The sequence below is a fragment of the Elephas maximus genome, chromosome 13 (genome assembly GCF_024166365.1).
Source record: "Elephas maximus indicus isolate mEleMax1 chromosome 13, mEleMax1 primary haplotype, whole genome shotgun sequence".
Taxonomy (NCBI): domain Eukaryota; kingdom Metazoa; phylum Chordata; class Mammalia; order Proboscidea; family Elephantidae; genus Elephas; species Elephas maximus.
Window position 1 is genome coordinate 47,826,535 of NC_064831.1, and position 12,481 is coordinate 47,839,015.

A 12,481-nucleotide genomic window follows, 5' to 3' on the forward strand; every position below is an offset into this window, starting at 1 on the left:
TTGTGTTTATATAGCAACTTACACAATTTTTTTTCCTTTTTATCATTTATATTTGGTTTTTATTAGTTTTTTTTTTTAGTTTTGTTGTGGCTTTAGGTGGAAGTTTACAGCTCAAGTTTGTTTCTCATTCAAAAATTTATACACATATTCTTTTGTGACATTGGATGCAATCCCTGCAATGGTGCCTGACATGGTTTTGAGAAAGCTTCAATTTTCCGTATCAAAGAACAGGAAGAGTGCTGGAGCCCATGGGCATGTTCAAGCCTCCAAAGCCACATCTCCTATGAGGCTTGCAAGCTTCTTACACTTTCTTTCAGGAGACAGCTCTACGAGCTGAACTCTAAAGAGAAAGTGGGAGCTGGGTGTGATGCCTTTTACATTGCCTTCCTCTTCAAACAAACAAAACGATTTTGTTTTGTTTTGTTTTGTTTACCAATTTTATACATTTGGAAATAGGCCTGAAACGAAGAAAAGCATTTCTGAGTTGCATGTTGGAAAGAGCAGCTGAGCATTTGGGTTTGAAATCTGAGGCTATCACTTACTGGTTCTGTGCCCCGGGAATATTCACATCAGGTTTTGTACCTCTGTATTTCCATCAGCAAAATAGTAAGTTGTGAAAGAGAGATTCTCAGCCAGCTGTACACCTCCTACTGACATCCTCAACTCTTGTGAACCTTTGGGAATGGTGGGGTGTTTTGGGTTGTTATGATGACTTGCAAGTGTCATGGCAACTAGTCAGCAGAAGCCAGACACCAAATGGCCTAGAGCAATAACTGGGGAACCTTTCAACTTTAACGTTAACATCTAGGACCTCGCTAAGCCTTAGGGTAGGAGGAATCACACCGTAGGCCAAAAAACCAAACAGGCTGCTGTTGACTCATGATGATCCCAGGTGTTACAGAGTAGAACTCTTCCACAGGGTAATGGAAAGGAGTCCTAGTTGTGCAACGGTTAAGTGCCTGGGTGCTAACTGAAAGGTCAGCAGTTTGCCCTCCTTGGGAGAAAAGGCCTGGTGGTCTGCTCTGTAAAGATTACAGCTTAAGAAACTGTCCTATGGGACAGTTTTACTGTGTCATATAGGATTGCTACGAATCCCAATCACCTCGATGGCACAAAGCGGACTGCCAGGCCTTTCCTCCGTGGTGCCGCTGAGTGCGTTCAAACCAACAACCTTTAGTAGTCCAGCGCAAACGGTCTGCGCCACCCAGCAGTAATGACTGTCTTATGTGTTTCATTTCTCCAGGTTTGAACATAAATTTCATTGCTCAGGGATACCTTCTCTAAGTCCATCCCAATCTCGCTGTCATACTGTGTTACTATTTGGTTTTCTGCCCCCCTCCACGATGCTGTAAATTCCATAAGCGCAGGGGCTTCTCCTGTGAGGCTTGCAGGCTTCTACTTTCGGTGGCGATTTGTTCATTAACATACGCTGGGTAGTGACGTCACGGCGGCACTCAACTACTTTCCGAAGAAATAGATTAAAAAATACGACTAGACGACCCTAAAGAACCTAGAACCTAGCGCCGTCGAATCAATCCCGAAAAACAGGCGCGAAAAAAAGCCCTTCCGGCCGCTGAAGTTAGCCCCGTCACTTCCGCCCTCTCCCGCTCCTCCCGGCGGCCCCTTCGCTCGGTCTGTGTTTGTTTCCGCTGTGTCAATAAAGTTCGATTCGCCTCGAAGAAGCCCCGTTCTTCCGGGAAAATGGCGTCCCCCGCTCGCGCCCCAGAGTCGTCGCCGCCTGCGGATCCGGCGCTAGCGGCGGGGGCTGCCGAGGGAGCCGAGTGCCCGCCGCCTCGCCAGCCGCAGCCCCCGTACAATGTCCTCGCTGGCCCGCGGCTTCGAGCCCCTAGCTCCCGAGGACTGGGGGCGGCGGAGTTTGGCGGAGCTGCGGGAGATGTTGAAGCGCCAGGAGAGACTTTTGCGCAACGAGTAAGCTTGGGTCCCGCCGAACCAACTCCGGGATCCCGCGGTTCGGGCCCCCCGGGAAGCTCCCCTCCCTTTCCTCTCATCCGTTCCTTCTCTGAAGGTGACCTTGCCGAGCCGGCTTCGTGTCAGCCCCGCGGCGATGGACGGCCTGTGGCTGGCCGTCGCGGGGTCTCGATGGTGCTCGCCTGCTGGCCCGCCGTAGCCACTGGGCTGCTCTGGGACGCTCAGCCGGTTGAATTTCCTTAGCTACTGTGGCGGTTCCACGAAGGGTGTGTGCCACAGCCCCATTTATATGCCCCCCTCCCGCATACAGTGCCAAATACGGTGACGGCTCAGCACCATGTCAGTTTCCCTGGCAGACCCTGTTCTTGTGGGAACCGTAGGAAATGGGAAGAGTCGGATATAAAGAGTGGTTTATTAGGCCGAGGAAGTTTGACTCACGTTCGGATTTAACGGGTTTTAGTAGAGGGGTGATATAATAAAAATTAAAAGTGACTTTTTTTTAGGAGTTTAATTTAGTAGCAGGAGGGTTTGAAGGAGTCTGAGGCAGAAGACAGGATATTTTTAGGTGGGTTTCCAACAAGGGGTCGTAAGAACGTGAACTAGGAAGGTGGCTGCGGAGTAATTTGAATAAGTAGTTGACAGAGGTGATTGAAGTTCCCAGCCTGCTGCGAGAGCCATTAACAAAACTAGGGGAATTGGGGAGGGAAATAGGCTCGAGGTTGAATTGGGGCAGGGGAATAGGCCAGAGATTGACTTTTGCTAAGTTTAGGATATGGCAGGATAGACATCGGGCTAATTATGACTACTTAAAAGCTAGAGAAGTGGTTGTTAAACTTAGGGAAGAGAAGGCTGGAAAAAATACAGGAATCTCAACTGCAGAGAGGAGCTCTGGTGGCACAATAGTTAAGAGCTTGGCAGCTGACCAGAAGGTCACTAGCTCCAGTCCACCAGCCACTCCTTGGAAATGCCATGGGGCAGTTTTACTATGCACTAATAGGGGCACCATGGACGCGGACACATAGCAGCTACCACAGAGCTGCAGAGAGGTGCTAATGGTTGACACTATGGGAATGATTGTGTGTCAGAGAAAGACTAGAGGGCCTAAGATGTAATTTTGGTGAGCTTTCTGTCCCCGTTTATTGTGTGGCTATAGAAAAAGAAATCTGAAAAGGGAATTCTGCTACCCAGCAGAGGGGGCAAATAGTTACTTGGGTGTCTTGACTTGGCGAGGTTGGAATTTTATCTGTAGCAGCAAATTGTCTCAACTTTTTGGTCTCAGGGCCCCTTTATACACTTAAAATTATTGAGGATCCAGAAACGCTTTTGTTTATGAGGGTTATGTCGATAAGTATTTATTGATTTATTAGAAATTGCAACTGAGAAATCTTTAAAAACAAGGATATGTAAGCACACATTCCATTGAGCCTCCAGAGCAGTGGTGCCCTACATCAGGGTATCCTCTGGGAAACTCCACTGTACCCATGTGAGAAAAAGTGCGTGAGAAAGGCAGTACTATCTGAGTACTCTTATGAAAGTAGTTTTGACCTCGCAGACCTTTCCCCTTTCTCCCCAAGAGGCTCTTGAGGACCATACTTACAAAACTGTTGATCTGTTGGGACGTCATGTATGATTATTACATGCTTAAATGTGTTTACTAAGTTCTCATTGGATGAGACAAATGAGGCATATTCCTTGTTCTTGTACTGCCTTGATTATTGGGGTGTTTGGATAATGATTACCTTAATTGGTTTCATTCCCGTTTCCGGGCAGTTGAAAATCAGATTTTGATTTAAAAACCAGCTTTTCTCCCTTTGAGGATAATGCTTTGTCGTTTTAATTTTCTCTGAAGTTTGAAAACATGGCTCTAATGTATGCATGTTCTTTTCCATTTGACAGAAAATTCATTTGCAAATTGCCCGACAAAGGTAAAAAGATCTTAGACTCTGTTGCCAAACTGAAAGTGGCCGTTGCAGAACGTGAAGAGTTCAGAGGAAAAAGTCAACTCTTTCATCCTGTTAGGTTAGACTGTACAGTAAGGCAAACAGTGACCGCAGGAGTTGATGTGGACACAGCTAAGGCTCAGAATTCTGACCAGATACTTCATACTTCACCACCAGTTCCTGGCTCCTCCTCTGTAGATAACAGCAAGTCATCTAAAACAGCTTCACCAAAGCAGGGACTTGTACATCTCTTTCACAAAGGCAGTGAAGAGACTGCAGAAGCAGAGGGCATAGTGAACGGGCGCACAGCTCCTAGCAGCGGAGCCAGTGCCGCTTCCTTATCTGAAGCCAGCAAGTGTCTCCCACAGCATCTTGTTTCAAGACAAGCAGAAGATAGTTCCAGCAGCTCCGACAACCTGATTGTTGATAGGTTACAAAGGATCACAATCGCAGACCCAGGGGAGCACCGCTCAAGGGAAAACACAAGTACCGATAACTTGACAGGCCCTCGTAGTGGGGCCCAGAAGAAGCCACATTACATGGAAGTGCTAGAAGTGCGAGCCCAAAACCCAGTGCCCCCACCACATAAATTTAAAACAAATGTGTAAGTACCACTGGAATGGGTCTATCACAGAGCATTTGTTAAAGAACATAGTGTTAGTTAAGACTAAAAAAAAAAAAAAAAAAAAATTCCATGGGCTTTGTGTGAGAGCTGCTTGTACTTAGGAATAAACGTGTTTGGAAAACAACAGCCTGGCTGGAGTGGAGGAATCATGTTAAAAAACACTTAAGTGCTTTAGCCAAATAATTGAAAAGGTTTTAAATGACAGATGGGGGAATATTCAATTTCAGGATACTTAATCAGTATTTAACAGTAAAACAGAAATTTAGAGAGGAAATTTATGCTTTTTTTCCTAGAACCATCTTGCATTACAGAGCTCCACCTTTGATTAGCCTGTAAGCTAAGGAAAAGTAGTTAGAGAGCCACTAGGGACGTTGCTCAGCAAAAAGCATCTGAGTGCTTACTGGATGTAAGCAGCAGATGCCGTGGTGACACAAAGAAGTGAAACTTTTCATCTTCAAAGAGTTAAGGATCCAGAGAGAATCCAGGGCTTCTGTACTCGGGGAAATTTTAAGCTAAATAACAGCGACAGCTTCAGGTGGGAGAGGGCAGAGGGTGTTAAACCAGCGTGAAGACAGATCCGGGCAGGATGGGCGAAAACTCTGCTTCTGCGTTCCTTGCCATAGTTTTATTTCTGAGATCTCCAGAAAAACAGAAGCTCTGCGGATGTAAAGACTTGTTATTTATTTGTATTTAGATGTAGTGTTCAGATGAGGGAATAGCAGTTGGTAGCTGCCTAGATGTGACATGAGATATGAAATCACACCACTACTATACTGCCTTTGTTTGAAAAACTGAAAATGTTTAAATAAAAACACCTAAAACTTTTTGTTACTATTAGAGATTTTAAAGTTTAGCCTTAGCCTACCATTTTTCTTAACCTCAAAACCTTATTTCAGCTCTATAGAAAACCAGGATTATGTTACGTTAATTTTTAGTTAAGAATGAAAAAAAAAACCCATCTTTAATCAAGGAATCTCCCATCCTGTGTAACGTGAGGTACCTTTTCTCACTTCTGGGAGCATCGTTTAGTCTCTAAATACAGCAGAGAACACCCTGGTTCCAGTTCTCTATTAGTTATGTGGCTGGAAGTAGGAGGAGAGAGTAGCAATGCAGGCTACAAAGGAGGCCGATGAGAGAAGGAGCGCCTGTGCGGTTAGAGGAGGTCGGAAAGGCTGGGCCTTGATGGGTCAGTGAGGAAGTTGAAGAGAGAGCACCTGTGCAGGTAGAGGAAGGCTGGGCCCCGACAGTGGGACTCAAGGGCTTGATGCAGCTCATGGAGGTGGGCGAGTGCTCTTCCTCTGGCCTTCACCCTCTTGTGGCTTCATAACCACCTGGTGCTGGTTGCTGACCGGCATTGACCTCTAGCCCAGTCCTCACCAAAACTTGAGATTTGCATGGACAGTGACCTTTGACACGTGACAACTGGGGTGTCCTATTGCCATGTCAGGCACATGTACATCGTGTAACATAGGTAAACTGCTAAGTGTTGTTGCTATTAGGTGCCGAGCCAGTTCTGACTCATAGCGACCCTATTCACAACAGAATAGAACACTGCCCAGTCCTGTGCCATGCTCACAATCATTGTTATGCTTGTGCCCATTGTTTCAGCCACTCTGTCAATCCATCTCATTGAGAGTTTTCCTCTTTTTCACTGTCCCCATACTTTACCAAGCATGATATTCTTCTCCAGGGACTGATCCCTCCTGATGCATGTCCAAAGTATGTGAGATGCAGTCTCGCTATCCTTGCTTCTAAAGGAGCTTTCTGGTTGTACTTCTTCTAAGACAGATTTGTTTGTTCTTTTGGCAGTCCGTGGTGTATTCACTGTTCTTCTCCAGCACCACAATTCAAAGGCGGTAGTTCTTCTTCGGTCTTCCTTATTCATTGTCCAGCTTACGCATGCATGTGATGCTACTGAAAACACCATGGCTTGGGGTGAGGCACACCTTAGTCTTTAAGGTGACATCTTTGCTTTTCAACACTTTAAAGAGGTTTTTCACAGCCAATTTGCCCAATGCAATGCGCCTTTATTTCTTAACTGCTGCTTCTGTGGATGTTGATTGTGGATTCAAGTAAAATGAAATCCTTGACAACTTCAGTCTTTTCTCCCTTTATCATGATGTTGCTTATTGTTCCAGTTGTGAGGGTTTTTGTTTTCTTTATAAGCTGTGGTCTTTGATCTTCATCAGTAAGTGCTTCAAGTCCTCTTCACTTTCAGCAAGCAAGGTTGTGTCATCTGCATAACGCGGGTTATTAACGAGTCTTCCTCCAGTCCTGATGACCTGTTCTTTGTGCAGTCCAGCTACTTAAATTACTTGCTCAGCATATGGATTGAGTAAGTATGGTGAAAGGGTACAACCCTGACGCACACCTTTCCTGACTTTCAAACACACAGTATCCTTTGGTTCTGTTCGAACAGCTGCGTCTTGATCTATGTACAGGTTCCTCATGAGCACAGTTAAGTGTTCTGGGATTCCCATTCTTCGCAATGTTATCCGTAAATTGTTAGGATCCACACAGTCGAATGCCTTTGCATAGTCAATAAAACGCAGGTAAACATCCTTCTGGTATTCTCTGCTTTCAGCCAGGATCCATCTGACATTAGCAGTGATATCCCTGGTTCCAAGTCCTCTTCTGAAACCAGCCTGAATTTCTGGCAGTTCCCTGTCTATATACTGCTGCAGCCGTTTTTGAATGATCTTCAGCAAAATTTTACTTGTATGTGATATTAATGATATTGTTCGATAATTTCCAGATTCAGTTGGATCACCTCTCTTGGGAATAGGCATAAATAGGGATCTCTTCCAGTCGGCTGGCAGGGTAGCCGTCTTCCAAATTTCTTGGCACAAGTGAGTGAGTGCTTCCAGCGCTGCATCCGTTTGTTGAAACATCTAAGTTGATACTCTGTCAATTCCTGGGGCCTTGTTTTTCGCCAATGCCTTCAGGGCAGCTTGGACTTCGTCCTTCAGTACCATCGGTTCCTAGTCACATGATACCTCTTAAAATGGTTGAGTGTCAACCAATTCTTTTTGTGTATTCCTTCCATCTTTTGATGCTTCCTGCATCGTCAGAATTTTCACCATGGAATCCTTACTATTACCTGTCTTTTCCCTAACTGACTGTCTTTCATATTCTCTTGTAAAGTTCCGTCATTACCTTGTGTGTTTTTTCTTTTCTCACCCCTCAGAGTGTCTCCCTTTTCCTTCATCTCCAGATCCTGGTGGTGCAATGGTTAAGCGCTTGGCTGCTAAGCAAAAGGTTGGCAGTTTGAACCCACCAACCGCTCAGCGGGAGAAAGTTGCGGCAGCCTGCTTCCATAAAGATTTCAGCCTTGGAAACCCTATGGGGCTGCTCTGCTCTGTGCTGTAGGGTCACTATGAATTGGAATCGACTCAGCGGCAGCGGGTTTTGGGCTTACATTCTGCTAGTCACAAAGACCTTCATCTCTATAATCTTTATAGTCATTCCTCATTTTCTCTCCTGTCCAAGTGAAGGATCTCATCCCCTCTTGGGCTGTAATTGTGGCCTCTTCTTACCTTCTCCATCCCCTTCACTGCTGCCAGAGTGATGTCTGTGAATGCCCATCTGGACGTACAACCCAGCTCCGCATTGCAGCCTGGTCCCAGCTACCTCCTTTCTGTGCTGCAGCCGTGTCATCCCTCGCTCCCCCCGTTTTTCTAAGACTCAGCTGAAGCTTCACTTCTTTGAGGCCTCTTTTTTGAAGCCCGTGAAGGAAACCCTTTCTGATCATCTTCCCAGCCCCTGGTAGAACTGGCCGTTTACATGTTTATGCTCCTGTGGGTATCTCTCATAGTACCTGTGGTATTAGATTGAAACTGTTTGCATGCTTGTTTCCCTCTACTGGACAGTAAGCCCCTTTGCAGATGTTTATTGAATTAATAGATGAAAACATAGCAGCTTCAGTTCAAGTAGGTTTGGGAGGCGGGGAGGAAAAGGCACGGGAAAGAACCGATGTGTATATTTGCTGTCTGTTAGAGCAATGCTCCAAAAGAGGTTGCACCAATTTGAATGCTTCTATTTTCAAAGTAGATATGTTAAGACAAATGGTAGAGATTTTATCTATCAGTGTAATAATATAGGTAAACTGCTTACTATTACCTTTTTAGAAAAGAATTAATTTCTAAGTTTAAAGACTTAGTGTGTGAACGTTTTAAACATGTCTATAAAAAGAAAACGGTCTGATTGTAGAGTGTGTGTTTTCTCCTCTTCAGGCTACCTTCCCAGCTGCCACATGGCTCATCCAGCCAGTGGCGGGGAAGACAATCTCCGGTTTCCTCAGCCGAGAGGCAGCGCAGGGATAAGGAACACCTTGACGACATCACAGCCGCCCGGCTCCTGCCGCTTCACCATATGCCTGCACAGCTGCTCTCCATGGAAGAGTCTCTAGCACTTCAGAAAGAGCAGAAACAGAACTATGAGGTGCTGAGAGCGCTGAGATTGTTACTATTTTTTCCTGTCTGTATATCGAATGCCGCTTGCATCAGTCAGAGTTTACTGCAGGCAATCCAGAGAGGAGAGGATTAATGGGGGATTGGGTGCTGGAGAAGTGATGGCCAGAGAGGGTTGCCGCTGGCTCTGGGTGTTTACCGCTAGTAGTCAGAGAGTCAGGAAGGTGCTGGACTGAGGAAACAGCTGGCGAGGATCACAGCTACTGCAGCATCAGAGTGGTGGTCTGCCAGGGGATGGGGGGAGGCTACGCAGAGCTTCACATCCTTCTCCTCCTTCCACGTTGTAAACTGAGGGAGAGCCTGCCCGGAACTCTGCTGGGAGAGTCAGGCAAGTGTAGTTCCAGGGTTCCGCAGGGGGCAGGACGGAGTATTTAGGTGTCAGCAGACAGTCGGACACTGCACCGAAAGCACAGTCTGCGGGTACGCGGAGGATACAATGATGTAATTTCCTACCTTTGGGGCTTTAATTAGCCCTTCCCCCAAAGGCCCAATCTTCTGTACTGTACTTCAGACATGTACGTTGGCAGTTTGTGTACAGGATGATGGGATGGGGAAAGTGAGCGTAAGTGAGGACCATAAGGGAGGATTGAAAGGGATGTACATAGGCAGTCGCTGTTGAGTCAGCTCTGACTCATGGCGGCCCCGTGTGTGTGTCAGAGTAGAATTGTGCTCCATAGGGTTTTCAGTGGCTGATTTTTCAGAAGTAGGTTGTCAGGACATTCTTCTAAGGCACCTCTGGGTGGACTCGAAATGCCAACCTTTTGGTTAACAGCCAAGAGTGTTAACAGTTTGCAGTACCAAAGGACGGCTAGGTACATGGCAGCACCTTCAGTGCACTGAGAGGAAGAAGAATGGCTTTGAAAAAAGAGTGCCTTGAAGATACCAACTGAGCTTTCAGTGGCACGCCAAGGTGGGATGACAGTGTAGCCTCGTATTTAAAACAGAACACTAAAGCAGTTGCTGTTGAGCCATTTTCGACTCATGATGACTCCATGTGTGTCAGAGTAGAACTGTTGTGCTCCATAGGGTCTTCAGTGGCTGATTTTTCAGAAGGAGATCGCCAGGCCTTTATTCCAAGGTGCCTTGGGTGGACTCAGACTGCCAACCTTTTGGTTAGCAGCAGAGTGTGCTACCTGTTTGCACCACTCAGGGACTCTGTTGGTGGATGGTGCCTGACTAAAATCTAGCTAAGTAATATCTAGGAAGTTAGGCTGCTGTCTTCCTGGGGGATCACAGTTTTGTGTGTCTCTGTATAGGCACGTGTCCATGTATTTCATGTATCAGTGTTCATAACTGCTCTAGTGCTGGGCTGTTCACTGAGTTCTTGTGTGTAAGTAGTTAGAATATTTCAGTACAGTCTTGTTTATTACAGAAGTCAGTAACTACAAATACAGCAGGCTAATAGTTCTCACAAGCATCACCCTCTTGTATTTGTTGTTTTATAGATTAAAAAAAACAAACAAGAAGCCCAAACCCGTGGCCCTCAAGTCGATTCTGACTCAGAGTGACCCTGTAGGGCAGAGTAGAACTGCCCCATAGAGTTTCCAAGGAGAGCCTGGTGGATTTGAACTTCCCACCTTTTGGTTAGCAGGCGTACCTCTTAACCACTACGCCACCAGAGTTTGTAGATAGGTAGCTTTAAATCTGCTTTTTGTTGTTTTGCTGGTGAGAGCAATTGTTGGGTTGTGTGTGTGTATGTGTGTGTGACTGAATTCCTATTGAAAAATTGTAAGGAAAAGATGTGAGTATGTAACTTTTTGCTTTGCTTTTTGTTTTAAAGGAGATGCAAGCCAAGCTCGCAGCACAGAAATTAGCTGAAAGACTGAATATTAAAATGCAGAGCTATACTCCAGAAGGAGAGACTTTGAGGAGGTACCGGGAAGTGAGGGATGAAGACGATCAGTCCTCTGATGATGGATTGTGAAGACGGGTGTCCGGGTCATCTCCTGAGTCGTTTCACTGTTGTTATCTTACGTCAGGCTTTCTATTAAGTATCAAGATCAGTGGCAGACATTGCTGAGGGAAAGAATTTTATAGTTACACTGAGGTAGCTATAAAAAAAGCCCAGTTTGTCTTTCAGAAGATGACCTTTGTGTGCCTGAGAAGTGTAATATTTGAATGCTGGGTCTGACCACAGTGTATTAAAGTTCTGCAGTGTGTTGTGCATCGGGCAGGTATTTTAGTATATAACAGAGCACACTTTTTTTCTTTAAACCAAATGAAAGCAGATAACTTTGCTGTTTTCCTTATTCTCCCCCCTATCAAATAACATTTATTATGTGTCTTTCAGTGGAATACTTAACTCTCCCTGGTGTCTCCTAAAATGAGTCAGGAAGGCATAGCTCCCTCCTTTTTTGAGTAAAGGAGGGAGCAGTCTCGACAGTTTTATGCATGTTTGCATGGGTTATTGAGTGAAGTACCCAGGGAGACACTCACCGGAAATACTTAACAAATGCTTGTTTCTGTCTGTCTGCCCTTAGGAAGAATGTTCTCTTTTTTTCTGGCTAGGAATAAGGAGTGCTTTTAGTGGAGCCCTGGTGGCGCAGTGGTTAAGAGCTTGGCTGCTGACCAAAATTTCGGCAGTTTGAATCCACCAGTCACTCCTTGGAAACCCTACGGGACAGTTCTCCTCTGTTCTGTAGGGTCACTATGAGTCGAAATCAACTCAATGGCAACGGGTTTTTTAGTAGATGCAGGTTGGAGGGTTTTTCTAGGTGGTCATATTTGCGTGGAAAAAGATGACGTCTGGCAGAAGTCTAAAATTGAGATGAAGGAAGTAGCTGTATTACTCTTTACCTGAGTCACTGCTGTAACAGATGATAGGTTCATTTATGGGATGTTACAGTTTGGTAAGGAAATTGATTTTTTTTTATAAAGCTAGAATGGTCTTGTCAATAACATCACTTATTTTTCCCCCAAAAGAGAGATGAAATGACTGCAGAAACCTCAGTCGCACGTATATATATGTTCATGTCATCTTGAAGGATTAAATGGTTGTTTCCAGAGAAGTTAATGCTTACCTTATCAAAGATACCTTTGTTTAATATGTTGAAGCCTTTAAACAGTGTTGAAAGAATAAAATATTAATTAGCAACTTCAGAACGCTAATGGTGATGTTTTTACTGGTGCTTAAATAACTTCCAGCTTTAGAAGAGACTGGTCATACGTGATGGGAGCCCTGGTGGCATAGTGGTTAAAGCGCTCAGCTGCTAAACTGAAGGCCAGCGATTTAAACCAACCAGCCGCTCCACCAGGGAAAGCTGTGCCAGTCTGCTTCTGTAAAGATTTGCAGCCTAGGAAACCCTATGGGGCAGCTCTACTGTGTCCTCTAGGGTTGCTATGAGTCAGAATCGCCTTAATGGCAATGGAAGGTTCGTATGTGAAATTTGGCTGACAGTACATTTAGGTCAGATACACACGTGACATAAAGGGTTCAGCTCCAGGTATCCACCTCCAGTTGTAGCTGCTGCTTTCCATCAAAAAAGGCAAATTCTAAAGTGTACTGAGCTAAGTCCATT

The 12,481-nt window shown here is 45.3% G+C and overlaps 1 protein-coding gene across 1 annotated transcript; it reads left to right on the plus strand.

Moving 5' to 3' along the window:
• The first annotated feature begins 1,671 nt into the window (after window positions 1–1,671).
• On the plus strand, window positions 1,672–12,057 carry POLR2M (RNA polymerase II subunit M). Its single transcript, XM_049905330.1, has 4 exons — window positions 1,672–1,929; window positions 3,826–4,473; window positions 8,727–8,934; window positions 10,744–12,057. The coding sequence occupies exons 1-4, from the start codon at window positions 1,817–1,819 to the stop codon at window positions 10,885–10,887; spliced, it is 1,113 nt and encodes a 370-aa protein (XP_049761287.1). The 5' UTR covers window positions 1,672–1,816; the 3' UTR covers window positions 10,888–12,057.
• Window positions 12,058–12,481: the final 424 nt, after the last annotated feature.